The sequence below is a fragment of the Poeciliopsis prolifica genome, unplaced genomic scaffold, assembly GCF_027474105.1.
Source record: "Poeciliopsis prolifica strain line A6 unplaced genomic scaffold, Auburn_PproV2 SCAFFOLD013, whole genome shotgun sequence".
Classification (NCBI taxonomy): domain Eukaryota; kingdom Metazoa; phylum Chordata; class Actinopteri; order Cyprinodontiformes; family Poeciliidae; genus Poeciliopsis; species Poeciliopsis prolifica.
The window spans coordinates 6723057-6738031 of NW_026562388.1; the positions used below are offsets into that span (position 1 = coordinate 6723057).

Genomic DNA, 14975 nt, shown 5'->3' on the forward strand with positions numbered 1-14975 from the left:
AAGGTATTTACTTAGCATCCATCATTCTTCAGGTCTTGTTTAGACTTTTACAAACATTTCTGTACAAACAGTAACAATAACCTTGGAAAAATTGTGAACCTGATGCACTGTCTTCGTTTGGTAAAAGTAAAAAAAACACAACAAAAAAGCATCTGTAGTGTGGGACTTCTGTCAAAAAATATGGTTCCACTAAAGTACAACAACCATTATCCCGGGGCGTGCAGCAGCAGACAATCAATTCAGACTTAGTTCCTTGCAATCCTTCTCTCCACTGATCTGTTGGGTTTCAGTGCACTGCAGTATGTCATGTCTACTTGTGGATTAATGATGAGAGTTCAGTTTTATAAAGTTGTGGAATTAACCCTGCTGATTTGGTGCACAGCTCTATGGTACTTGTGTCGGCTTGCCATAAAGCAGAGCTCTGCTTTATACTAATCTTATTCAGGTCTCTGGCAAACAGTCGAGACAATACTGTTCCAAGAGCTTCCCATAGTGCACTGAAGTTATGAAAAAGACTTCAACCTGTCTCTAAGTGGCAGCTCAATAATGACATTTCTAGTCAAAAGTGAAATTTGATTTTCTATTATTAATGGGAAAGGCTAATTCTTTTCCACCACTCATGGTGAACCCAACACATGGGACATCAATAAAAGTTTAATTGATTTTTCAACTTCCTTTTGCTATGCAGCAAGACCACATGTCCACTTTTAGGTGTACAAACTCCAATTTCACTTGTACAAATTTCACCTTGGGAATTCTTCGCTGGAGTCGGGCAAACGATTGTCACCTTATTGTACAACATCTATATGAAATGAATGAAGATGAAGTGATATCATTTCTCATATTTCAAGCCCATTATTTTTTGGTGATTGGTCACTACCTTGTGCTACCGAAATTTAACCGGGAAAACCTGCAAGTATTTAAGACCTAATCGGCAGACCTTGGTAAAGACTTGTAGAAGTGTTTTTGCACATTGAGACAAGGTAATCAAGCTTTCAGAATAACTCCCACAATGAACAAGGAGAGTAAGGCATTTTAATCGCTCTTCCATATTGAAAAAGGAAACTGTCCCGGCTTCACGTTACCCCTGGCGATTCTAAATGCCAAACATTGGTGAGTGCTTCCTATCTACAACTCCGGCTCGTCCCCTGTTACCGTTCTAACAAAGGGCCTCAGATGGCCCATAAAGCTAGATTATTGTCATAGTGGGCATAGTGTACCAACTGTTGCTCCTGCTTCCTTCCTGCTTCAGGGAATAATGCGTTCCAGCTTTTATTGGAGTTTATTATTGGAAAGGCTCCCTGACAGGTCTGGGAATGCTCTTAATGGGCAGGGTATTGTTAGCCACGAGAGAAGGCTGATGGAAAGGGGGTCTTGTAATTCTGAAACACCAGCTGATGGACAGGGAAAATAAGGGATGCAAGTGCCAGGAAAAAGATGGGACCCTCCTGTCAGCCCTTCACAGTGGATTGATCTCAGGCTGAGGAGGTGTCAGAACCTGAGTAAAAGTAGTCAGAAAAGTGCTATTTCTGTCACCAAGTTCTGCTGCGTTGGACACAAGCCGCTCAGATCGCAGTGAAAAATGCTGGGCTGAGAATGCCAAGTGTCTTAAACACATGACAAGAGCAATTTAGCGTGATCTTACACTTGGCACTCTCTGGGGGCAAAACAGGGTGTGAGCCCACACTTGAATTAGAGACTAACAGAGATTAATTTAATACTTGGGAGTTTTTAATGCCTTGCACTTTCAAGTCTACAGCGGTTTATTGGATCAGGTTGCCAGCATCTATAAAAATCACATTAAAGACGTTAAAAACAAATATCTTCTTTTGGCCTATATAATTTTCTGGCAATTTCAGATGCCAGTCTCTCTCTCTCATTGGCCTAAGATAAATATTGGATCAAAGATGATACAGACGCATGGCAGAGGAAGACATAATTCTGTCAACTTAGGTCTTTTCAGTGCCCAAATTAGGAGTACATTTTGTTCTTAAAGGAAGATGCTGCTCTTACTGAATTATTCAATCAGCATATGTTTCCCATAAGTAATCACTGAAAAGATGGCACTGATTTGGGAAAAAAAAAAAAAAAAGTTTATTTCCCTTTGGGCGAAAGCAAATGTTATCCATGTTAGTATTTATTCACCCAAAAACTAAATAACTAAAAAATAAATAGCCATAACCATAACATATGTTAATAAAGACAGCTGCCACTGAATGCTGTAGTAAATTATGTAGTAAATTCACTCTGATGCTAAGAAAAATTACCAAAATATCAATTGCACCGTCTAGTCTAAGGCCTGGGAAAGCATGCATAATTTTACTGTGACTGTAGTAAGAAAAAAAAAAAAACAACTTATCTTCTTTAGAAGGGAAAGCAGCACAACTTGAAATTCTAAAATTGTATTCAAACGATACAGATAACATATAAAATAATAGTTTATTTCATATTTACAAATTCTAGAACTGCTTTTTATGTTCTTACAATTTTGACCATATCATTGAGAGAGTGTACATTTATTTATACAGTTTTAAACAAAACTGTTTTATGTCTAGTCTGGTAATTTTGCACCAACTATTGTTTTCCCAAAAATCCTGGCTGGTGTTTTAAACATTTAATGTTCATTTCCACTTTTTACAAATAATTTTGACCAAGATGCCAACCATGCAATTTATTTATCAAAATCACAGGGTGAAATAAAAAAAAAAAAAAAAACATTGAGTGCTTGAAATGCATCATAAATGGTTCATTTGTATTTTTGTTTATTAGCGTAAGATCCAAAACATTAAGTCTGTCTAATCTGGAGGAATGTAATTTAACTGAATAAATCAATAGGCAACAAGAACATTTTCTTTTTCAAAAGGAACGATGTTTTGTAATATTTATGTCGATGTTGGCTTTGCGACTGTTGTTTATCAACAACTTCGCCTCACTGCTCTATGAATACCCAAGATGCAAAATCCTGCTAATTCTAATCCACTATATTTATAATATGCAGTTTTTAACATTGATAATGAATCAAATCCTAATATCTTCTGGTAATACGATTAGAAATTGCTCTTAAAGATGTGCACTCTTTTTTTCAAAGAAATAGAAGGTATCAGTGGTTTATTTTTTCAAGTGACGTGTTTTATCATCAGCCAAGGTAATGCTTAAAACATCTGACACAGGTTTAGCTAGTGCGTTGTGACAAAATAATTGGATTACAAGGTCCAGATTGAACTGGGGACTATTGTTGGGGCCTGTGATACTTACCCCCTGTGGTTAAAGCCCTCAGAAAGCGGTTTCTTCCAAACTGACAGATACGAAGGCCATGTAGATGGATTTTCCTTTTCACTTCCTTTCATCAAACGTTAAATCTCAGCTTTTAAACTGCTCAGATTGTGACTATAGCATCTTTTTGTGTATATTCATGTATCAAATCTGTACATTTTCCGCAGGGCTTATTTTATTCATGTAGGGAAAAAAAAGATAAAATAACACATAGATTTGTTTTGGCATACGCAGCCTTCAGCAGAGCGTGCAAAATCAATTCAGTGAAGAGTCTGTACAGACTCACATGTCTGCAAAGAGCCACGCTCCCACTGCATGAGTGCTGCTTCTATTTCCTCACTGCTCCTTATTTTCTTTGCCTCTTATGTTTGACCAATGTTTTCTTCAGCATTCAGGCTCTACCTTGTTAACAGAAAATCCAAACATTCAGAGCAGCATGAAAGAAGCAACTGTTACGTTCTCCTGTTCTTGGCCTTTCCGGTGCACTTTTTGTGTCACAGCTGTAGGGTTTTGTCATTTTGATTCCCTCCAAAGCTACACTGAAGAAAAGGTTTCATTAATTGGTTGGATTTATGCAATACAATTTGTTATGACTGAATTTGCACAGATGGCTTCTGGAGTTATGTACATCTTTCTGGTCCCAACATTTTAATTCAGCCACTGTCAACTGTTGCATGTAGCATCAAGGTAAAAGAGCCATTTTACCTTCAGTCAACTCCAATGGGTGATTGCAAAGTCTAATACTAAAAAATTGGGTTTTATTTGTATTTATTACAGTATTCAAAAAAAGAACATCCACTATTTTTAGCTCGTAAATACATCAACCATAGGGAAAGTAAGCTAGTTTTCAGTGTTCTTTTTTAATGTCTCAAACAACAATAGTCATGTGAGTAAAAGCTGTAAGTAGCTTTTAAAGCCATAGCCACTCCTTAATATATTGGTAACACTCAGTTACTTTAGTTTGCTACAAAATGAAACAACACAGAAAACTAGGATCTACATGTCTCTTTACTGCAAACTCGTATTATCTTGGTGACCTCAAGGCACATCCATAGTTTGTGATGCCCTCTTGGATCATTTGCCAAATCATAAATGTCTTCCCAGGTGAAACCAATTTCAACAGACTATTGGTGTGCCCTTTCGGAGTCCCTTGTTCATTTCCTCTCAAGTACTTGATAAAGTAGTACTTGTTGCATTGCTGGGTTACATGTGGGATTAACCCCTAATCTGGTTAACTATACCTTTGCATTACAGGTGTACCCAAGTCCAGTACTAGACAGCTGCCTTCCTGCAACTTTTCAATGCATCCCTGCTCCAACACTCCTGAATCAAATGAACTGCTTCTTACCAAGCCTCTCCTGAGCTGGATGATGGCTCAGCTGTTATATCCAGGTGTGTTGGAGGAGGGATGCATCTAAATGTTACCCCAAGGCCAGCTCTCAAGAACTGGCCTTAGGGACTCCTGATCTTTTGCACAAATCACTTAAATGCATGGAGTCAACATAACCTCTACTTTTTTCCCTTGGAATTTTCCTTTCAAAGAAAATGAATAGACAAAACATACAGGCATGCATTTACAAGTAAACTAAACATTAATGATCTTCCATCATTTGTTGTTGCTATGAGAGGACTTTTCATTATATTCATCTTTACTCTGTAAATAAATTGCTGTTTCAGTTTGCTTGAAACATATTTTTAGTGGCCTTCCATTTATTCCTGGAAAACAATCTGCTTGATGTGGGAGCAGCACAACACAAGCCCAGGCTCTCTGTCATTGGCCACTGGAGCAGCTCACTTTAACCACTAACCGTGTGGAGACTTTAGCTGTAATTACCCATGAAGTGTTTATACTGCTGTGCTGTCCTCACACCCACAAATCATGCTCCTCTTCTTTTTTCTCAACAGCACTTGTCCTGTTGGGAATATATCAGCCCTGTGCATCACAGCTATAGCTTGAAACATTATTTTCCACTCCTTTTCAACTACAGTTTCATAATTTACCCGTCAGAGACAGCAAACGTGCAGAGACTCGGCCCACTTTCCGTCTGGCCTTGGCCTACTTGCCTGAACTCTGCACTGTTGTTTCTGCTCCCTCTCCCACCTCGGATCCCTCCCTCTTCGGTCTTGTCCTCCTCAGAGGAGTTTTGCTGATATTCTCTGTCACAATCCTGACACAGCACTTCCTCGGTCTCAGCTCGCTCCTGCCCGGGGGCTCTGACTGCTTCTTTTGGACAATGCCCATCTTTGTTTGTGTCTCTCCCCCTTCGTTTCGGGAATCTAGGCATTGCTGGTAACCACTGGTGGATCAGGATGATGAGGTCACCGGCTCTCTTTGGCCTGCCCTTGCCACTGCCACCAATCCCTCCTGAAACAATAGGAGCTTTCTCCTTTGGGCTGATACAGGCCTGCAGACAGACAGTTGTGGAGACAAGCTATTGCAAGTCAGAAACATCCTGCTTTTGTCATCTAAATGTAGCTGGTATTAATGGTTAATTCCCACCCCAATTAATCCTCCCACTTAACGGATGTGTATTCAAATGTCCTGGTTTTTGCTTAGACCGGTTTTCATTTTTTATGCTTGTGTGCAGCCAAGTTACGCCTTTACCTTGCCAAGATGCTTATGTCATCAGGTTTACAAGACTTGTTTAGTTAGAAAACACTCTACTTTCAGAATGAATTGAGGGACGACTCACTTTCATTTTTAGATCTCACCTACATTTCCAAGAAATGTAATTCAGTTTCTCCTTTCTATCATTTGGTGACAGAGTGAATCAGGAATACCTCTGATAAAATGTTAGTTGTCTGCAATAAAGAGTTTTCTTAAGTTTAATGGAGCATTTAACCTGTACATTTAATCAATAAGTGTACACATCCTGGAACAATCTTTAACCAGAGGTTCAAGTTTGGTTTATTCAGATCAGATCCACAAAGCTTTGGGAGAATTTAGACAGGTCTGGATTCTTTCTTTGAAAGAGGAAGCTTTGGAAAACTTGGAAAACTTCTTTATGAAGGTGGTAGATCACATCTAGTGCTTACCATTGGAGATTATGTTCTGATTCTTTTGTATCTTGATATACTTTGTGGCCTTGTCTGTTTATCTTATATCCTATTTCTTCTGACTGATACATTCAAACAATGAGATCTTTTCAATCCGTTGAAACTTGACTGCTAATTGTAGCTTTGGCTGAAGGATGCAAATAAGCAAATGTCAGGACAATGTGCCCAGGACAACATGACTTTATTGATGTTAATCATAATCTTTTTAATTAATTTTACTACTTTTATTTTTGAAAGGTTCCTCCCTAGTTGAGCTATTTGTTTAAAATGGAGTTAGGACTCAAACTGTGTTATATACATGTAAAAATAAACACTGTCTTTTTACTCCAGATTTTTAAGCAATTCCTGCATATTGCAGGCACTTTGAGTATAACATTACAAGAGCAAAGTCATTCAATACTTTTTGGCACAGTATTATTGTTCACACATAATAAACTTTTTTATCCTCTCATTGGTGATAGATTGTTCATCTTTAGGAAAAGAAATTAAAACTAGGTAAACTTCTTTGTAAGCCTTTTATTTTACAGTCAATTATCCATTGTATAAATACCACTACAGTTTACAGCTGGAGACAGATGGTTCAGTACTTTTCCATATCAACCTAAATCAGGACATCCTTCAGCACAGCCTGCTTCCTTTATGCTCTTTTAATAGGAATAAGAATTTTCTTCCTCCTTCTGGGACACATTTGTTTTTAGTTACCATATTTTCCCGGGATGCTACAACAGGACTATTTTCTGCTTCTTGTAGTTATAACACACTAAAGTTGCTTGTCCACGAGTTAAAATATCTGAAGCAAGTAGTTCAGTATAAAAATTAACTTTAGGTGCACACAGCTGAGGTTTCACTATATGCAATTTTAAAAAATGTCTCTAATCGATCATGAAAAGGCCCAGACGGTGCTCTTTGCTCATTTACTCTACCCTATAATACAATTTTAATTACATTTTTTGTTTGTTTATCCCATCTTTGATGTCTTCTCCAGCACTTGGTCCACTGGGATGCTGGAAACCCAGAGAGTTTGCTTCAGCTGGTGAAGGAGCTCATCCAGCAGTACCATCAGTACCAGTGCCAGCGTCTGCGGGAGAGCTCCCGACTCCTGTTTGAGTACGACAGCCTGCTGGAAGATCCCAGCTTCGGACGGAACCTGGAGATTTATGCTGGACGGAAAAACAGCTGGGTAAGAACTTTTGTAAGAAAATAAAAAGAAAGAATTCATAACAAGCAGGACTGTTATAAAAAAAGAAGATGCTGAAAGTAAAAGAAAGACATTAAAGACATTAAGAAAGAATTAAACTAATGTAATGTGACAATAAAATGTTGCAATCGTCATATGACTCTTGTTATGTAATATTGCAGGATTGCAATCTAAAAGAAATAGCTGATTTAAAAACAATCAACAGGAACAATTGTGTCATAAGACTTCTTTCCTGCTTTAAATTGCTGTTTTCTGATGTCGGCCACATGTATTGTTATGTATAAATTTGTAAAAAAATATATGTATATAATTCTGTGTAAAAAAAAAAGCCACAGAACCCAACTGGTGAAGCTCTATGTTGGAAAAGCTTCATAGAATATATGTTTCAAGATATTAGATGGTGATTATCAATGTTTTTCAGCATAATCTTACTTTATAGGGACAGAAATTTCGAGCCAAGAAGACTGGAAAGAATTGGTCACATTTAGTTTTAGTTAAAGAAAACAAGCAGATTAATATTCATTTGTACTTCCTGAATTTCTTTAACTTTTCTTTTTTTTTTTTCTTTCTTTGTCAAATATGTGTGCTGCAGTTATTTTCTTGTATTTTAATAAATATGAAATCAAATAAAGCAATGAAAATATGCTGCTTTGACATTTACTTACTTAAAAAAATCAAATAAGCAATACGTGTCATCTTTTAAAAAACCTACAATTAATTTCTGTGTCAAAAAAAATAAGTAAGAACTATTTTGCAGTTAATCTGACAAATGTTTTTGCTAAAATCTTCATTTCGAAACACCAGACTAATGCAGTGTTTCGGTAGAAATATTTTTTCCTGCATTAGCAAACTCTATGTATCTCTTAAGTTTGAGTTTGTGCTTCATTCTTTTCTGAGGTTGATTTGTCATTGTTAGGTAGACATATTCTATACCTTTTCACATTAGGAAAAACCTTTTTCCCTCTAACGGTGTTGAAGACTTAAATTCCTTCTATGCTGCTTGTTAAGTAGCAGTGGCCCTTACAGAGTGGGATGGACAGACGTCTGAGAGTCTGCTGTCTGAGAGACACTGTGAGCTTGGCCATCACAGTGTCTGTTGACAGTGGTCTTGGACCTTGATGCGTGTTGTCGTGTCACCATCGTAATGTTGATCTGTTATTGGAAATGGCAAATCAAATGGAAAGAAGTGCTGGTTGCAACACTTGAGGACTAAACAAAAACACCGGTTGCAAAAAATAAATGCATTGAGATCAGGCAGATTCTTGTGTCCGCATGACATGCACAGACTACAGTTGGGTTAGAGAGGGCATAACTTGGCCCGTTTATGGAGAAAGAAATCTACATAATCTTAAGAGAAATTTTTAAGAGAGGGTCATTATATAAAATCCACTTCTTTGAGCTTTATATCATGTTACTATATTATTCCTTCATCACAAACGTACCTGGAGATTTGATTCTTTCATGGACGTTTGAGAAATACACTCATCTTCCCTGGCAGCCAATTTCAATGTGTCAAATTGCAAAGTCGAATTTCTTTTAAGTTATGTCTGATATGTATAGAATTTTTATAACAACTGAAGGTAACATGAATACCTGATTGTGCTACAACATAAAATATATAACACCATCTATTTTAAGGTAATCTATTTAAAGTTTTAAATAGAGGAACAATTGTGTCATAAAACTTCTTGTTTCCTGCTTTAAATCTCAGTTATGTGATGTCGGCCACGTGTCATTATGTATAATTTTTTTAAAAACAAAACAAAAAACAATTCTGAGAAAAGCAAACGTAATAGATTAAAGTTAATCTATTAGGATTAAATTTAAATAGATGGTCTGATAAAATTTATTATCGGACCATAATAAATTTAAATTTGTTAATGTTCTATCATGTTTAGTTTTTTTTATATCGGGAACTAAAACAGTTCAAGAATTTGCACAAATTTTAAGTTCTGTTAAAAACAGTACTCTCCATTTATAAATCTTATAGCTTGTATAAATCCAGACATGTTATTCCATCTTGGACTAAACTATTTGCTGACGTTTGGTCCAAGATGGATACCACGGTTAAAGCAGGCTCCTACTATTTTAAAACTTTGGTCTTCCTGTAAATCCTGATTCATAAACATTAAAACCATTGTCGTGTTTTTATTGTGGTACGGTTTAGTATGGAATTTTGATTTGGAAAATGTTTAGCAACACTCTGGGAGCAGCGGGACATTTTATGAGAAATTTAAATACAATTTGTTTATATAAAGCTTTAATTTCATTTTGAATTTATTTGGTGTTGTTTTTTTTATTTTTCTAATTCTCTCCACTTCTGTTTTGTGTGTTCCCAGACAGGAGAGTTTTCAGCCCGATTCCTCCTTAAACTACCTGTGGACTTCAGCAACATCCCAGTTTATCTTCTCAAGGTAGTTACCACACCAACCTGGAAACCACATCAACCATGAGCATCCGTTGAATCACACACTTCCTGTACGCTGTACACATGCGGCTGCAGACTCTATGATCAGTCATTACTTGAGCTGTTCTTGGTTATTACATGTCCGCATTTGTTTACATGTGTAAGTGTGTTTTGAATGTTTGTGTCGATAACAGAGGGATTTATTCAAATGAACTGCAGTGCAACTATGTGTGCGTGTATGCGTGTGTGTGTGCAGGCCTCAGTGTTGAGAGGCTGTAAGTTGACTAATCAGCAACTGTCACTGTGAATCTGCTTTGAGCCGCATGGTGTCTGCAGGCAGCCTAGCTTGAATACAGTACACGCACACACACAGACACGCACTGGATATATCTATAAATATTTCCATGTCTGTCTCTTCTCCTTCTTTCTCTTCCCTCGCTGATGATCTTTAGAGGCCGGAGGCTTCCACTCTCCGGCCTCTTCCAGCCTGGCCTGTGCCCGTGATGGTAAACATACGGGAAACGGCAACCATCATCAGCTTTATCTTGTCAGACCTGAGGCCCCGAGACTCGTCTCTCTCTTTAAGCAGGCTGTGAATGGACTCATCAAGTCAGTCACATTTCACAGCCACATTTCCCCTCATTCTTGGAATTTGATTTCATTTATTTTTGTCCCTATGAGATTTTAGCCAAGAAAAAGGTTTAAGCCGAGCCCCGAGGGAAGAGTTTTTGGTGGCATGCTGGCTGTCACTTGCAGAAAGGACACACACACTCGCTGACCTTTAGCCAGTGGGTGGTAGCCCTAAAAGCCATGAAACAATATTGTCAAGTAACTCAGAAATATTTAGATTTTTTGATTGCTAAACCAAATCTTGTACATATATTAATGTTCCTGTCACCCTTATCATATCTTTTTCATATTAGCTCTCAGTACTGTGCCGTATTTGGCAGCTTGGGGTATACATAGTATCAGTAAGGGAGTGCTTGAAGAGTTGAAGAAAGAAAAGTAATGAACATCATCAGCCTACACCTTGTCCACCTACGCGTTCCAAGGAAATGGGCCCGTGCTGCATATAGGCAGTACTGGACCGCATCCCAAAACCGATGACCTGAATTTTCATTTTGACAGTTGTCATGCGATTGCTTCTGTCAGTGTGTGTGTATTCTTGAGTCAATTGTTTCCGTGTGTTGCACATTTCTGCTCTGCATGCAACTCTGTGGTGTTGCCGGGCAGCTGAAGTGTAATTAATTTATTCCTGCAATCGCTTCTGACAGAGCAGATGAAAAAACTCTATATAATCCCACACAAGAAGCAGTGGAACTACAAGTTTAATACTCAGTGGATTATACATCGTGCACATCATTTGTATAAAATATATGCATGTGCTTAGCCATTCAACTTAAAACCTTATATGAGGTCAATGATGAAATATGCAAGATTCTAATGGTTAACTTTTTTTTTTTCCATATGCACAGAAACTGAAAAGATGTCAAGTGGCTGCAAAAACATGTCTGAAATCTAAAACATACATGTTTTTGATTGTGATGGAAAATAAAAAAAATGTATGTATTTATTAATTTTTTAAAAATCAATGTTAATGATAAGAAATACTTGGGCACCAACTGAGCGGTGCTGATTTCTTTCATTTTGGGTGGTCGGCGATTGGCTGATATTTACATGTGAAACTGATCTTATCCAATGTTCTTATCTGCCTCCATGGATTTAATAATTACCAGAAAGACCAGCTGAATCCAGCTTAGTTTTTCCTGCAAAATAATCTCTGTGTTGGCCAATTAAAAACTCGGCTTCTTCAGTTGAATACATGAATACGTTTGACAATTAAACCAATTGTTGTTACTCATCTATGCCCCAAAGTGTCATTAGACACTGGTGTATCCCGCAGATCATTTAATGATCTGTTGCTCAAATTGAATTATCAAAAGTGATAAAATAGTATGTGAACTGCCTAATGTCTATGCAAACACTGCAGCTCCAAACAGATTGTTCATATGCTCATATATTTTTGCCCTTAAATAATAATTCATAACCATTTAAATGTAAGATTTTTACTTTGTAAGTAACCTAGTATCTTTGGAGTAAGAATATTAACTATAAAACAGGTGCTGTAGATGGAGGTTGGTCTGTTGACCCTGATTTAATCAACCTTCTAACAAATCCATGGATGTCCTTGCTTGAGGTACGCCAGTTTGGCAGTGAAGCAGAAATTTGTTTAGACACAAGCTACCGTGCTCCGCTAGCGAACGGCGAGATGTTGCTGGTGGGCATAGAGCCGTGGAGGACGACCGTTTCCTGAAGCGAAGCATCCACATGGTCTGAGCTCACGACAGTGGACATGTTTACCTTCCTGCACGGACCATCCGGCCTCGGGGTGGAGGGAGGAGAGCTAGTTTATTTATTTAGTTATTTTCAAAGGTGGTCGAGGGTGTTGGGGGGAGGGAGTGGGTCGGAGTCGAAGAGAGGGAAGGACGCTGAGAGCAGACATGAAGGAAAGTGAGATGCACACAGATGGATGTTAGCAGTTTCTTCTTAAAATCCATGCAGTTCTCTTGAGCACTATTTTAGTGTCTCTGGGTTTTGAATATACCTAGATCTTTTGCTTGTCATCCCTTTGGAATCACATTAGCTTGCACCTTTTTAATTAGCTTTGACATTTCCCCTCTCAGAACTCAGTTTTTTTTTTTTTTTTGTAGTAATGCCTGTACAACTAAAACTATCACCTGTGCCCATCAAAAGGCAAACAAAAACTAAATCTCTAACCACAGATACATAAACATAAAAAGATCTAAGTTAAACAATTTATTAGTAAATTTAAATAACTATGAAGAATCTAATAAAATGAAATGGAAAAAATATGAGAAAAAAAATTGAATAAAAGAAAGAACAAATAAAAACAAAAAAAATAATTTAATGAAATGATAACAATAAATAAATTAATTAATTACCCCCTCCTTGATTGCCCCCATCACCATAATATCTGTTCACCACTATATCTATCCTTGGTTTTGTACTCAGTAAAGTACAAGAGCAGTTGCAGCTTGTCTCTTGTCCACTCTCATGAGCGTAGTCCGACGCCACATTCGTGACTGAGCTCTCCGCTCTCGCTTCACTTGAGCTTTGTTTCCCCACAAGCAGTGACCCGTGTCACCAGCTATGAAGTGACTGCAGATTTTGTGTGTTTATGTGTGCGGCAGAGAAAGATTGATGCGCTTGGGTCCTCGAGCCCCTGTCGTTGGTTGTTCGGGCACTTGCTGTTATTTATGTTTGCATTGGGATATGAATGCATGATGACTGGTTTTAGGTTGTGCTGGCTGCAGAAACTTTTACCTGTGGATCTGACCCCGTGTGTTTTTACCCTACATATCAGAGGCTAAACAAATTACTGGAGAGATACTGTATTAACAAGGAAAAATTTGTGCTACATTAAACTTTGTCGTTGTTGTTTTAGTACAAGTTTATTTGTGTAGCAACAAAGCAGTGTAAAATGCTTTACATGATGAAACTATAACAAATAGAAAAAAAAGACACATCACATTGCAAAAGCAAAATAAACTGGAATTATAAAAAGTTAAAATCCAAATGAGAATTAATTTATGTTCACTTATGAATCAAAGGAAGTGATACGCGATCAAGTTCTTAACCTTGATTTAATGTAACTCGGTGTTTCAGCAGCTTTGGCTCATCTGTTCAGTGCTTGTATGGTTCACAGTCACTTTGTGGCATTCAAATCTAAACCACAGTGACTGGCAAAAGTATTCATACCCCTCAACCTTTTCCATATTTTGTCACATTACCTCCGCAAATATAAATGTAGTTCATTGGAGTTTTACGTGAAAGACCAACATAAAGTGTGAAGTAGAATGAAAAATTATACATGATTAAAAATGAATTTCACAAATAAAAAAAATTAAATTGTGGTGTGCAAAAAAAAAGTATTCAGCCCCCCTGATGCAATACTTTGTGGAACCACCTTTAGCTGTAATTACAGCTGAAAGTCTTTTAGGGCATGTCTCTACCAGCTCTGCACATCCAGTGACTGAAATTGCTGCCCATTCTTTGCAAAACAGTCCATGCCACTTGTTAATACTGCTTCATACTCAGTCCTGTATTTTTTTTTTTTTTTTTAGAATGGTCTATTCTCCCATTTTTTCGTAGGATTATGCATATATAAACACACACACACATACAGTATATAGTTATATATATTAATTTTCCATAAAGAGATTGTGAAATTTTTGTACTTAGGCTAAATAGAAATAAGAATACCTGTAATTGCCAAATGTAAAAGATGCAGTGATTTAGTGAAATTTCTTTATTTCTTTTACTTTCTTCTCCCAACAAGGATTGTTCTGAAATTCATAATATGGTAGAATTGATTTGTTACAGTCATGTTGATTTGCTTAAAACTTAATTTAAAAAAAAAATGTTGCAGACCTCCTGTAGATATGGCTGCCTCCTATATTAGATTTTTAGACTTTAGTTCATGTTTTACACAAAAATGTTTTTGTTTTTTTTATCTTCTCGTTTTTATGCAGTGAATTGTTTTCATTAACCAAGTATCTCCCACTACTTAATTTGCTTCTGCTCAGTTTGGACCCTTCCTCTGTCCCTCCTGCTAAGCATTACTTTCCCCCATTTGTCCCTCTGGTAAAAACTGACCCGCGGGATGTTAGCACCAAGCCCTTGGCATCCCTGCATGGTTGTTTTTGTCTGTACAAGCTATGCATGCTTCACTAAGAGCTCTTGTATCTAATTATTTGTACTCTAATTATTTTCGGTTGCACACCCTTGTTGCCCCTTCCTCCCGCCGCACGTGCTCGCTTTAACCTTCGGAGATCCGCAGGCGGGAACCAAAGGGAGTGGCGGGGGGGGGTCGGGGTGAAGCAGAGCCATGGGCTCTCATTCTTTTCTTTTATCGGCTGCGCCACCATCGCTGAACTGTCTTTTCATTAACTCTCTATTTTTAAAATATATATATATATATATATATAAGCCATGTAATCAAGATTCAAATCAGTCTTC

At 37.5% G+C, this 14975-nt stretch overlaps 1 protein-coding gene across 1 annotated transcript in view; it reads left to right on the forward strand.

Annotated features, from left to right (window-relative positions):
- The window catches only part of babam2 (BRISC and BRCA1 A complex member 2), a 76131-nt gene that overhangs the window by 15927 nt on the left and 45229 nt on the right, over nt 1-14975 (forward strand). The window contains exons 5-6 of the mRNA XM_055038853.1: nt 7316-7510; nt 9868-9942. Coding sequence (XP_054894828.1) covers nt 7316-7510; nt 9868-9942 — 270 coding nt within the window. The remainder of the gene's footprint in view (nt 1-7315; nt 7511-9867; nt 9943-14975) is intronic.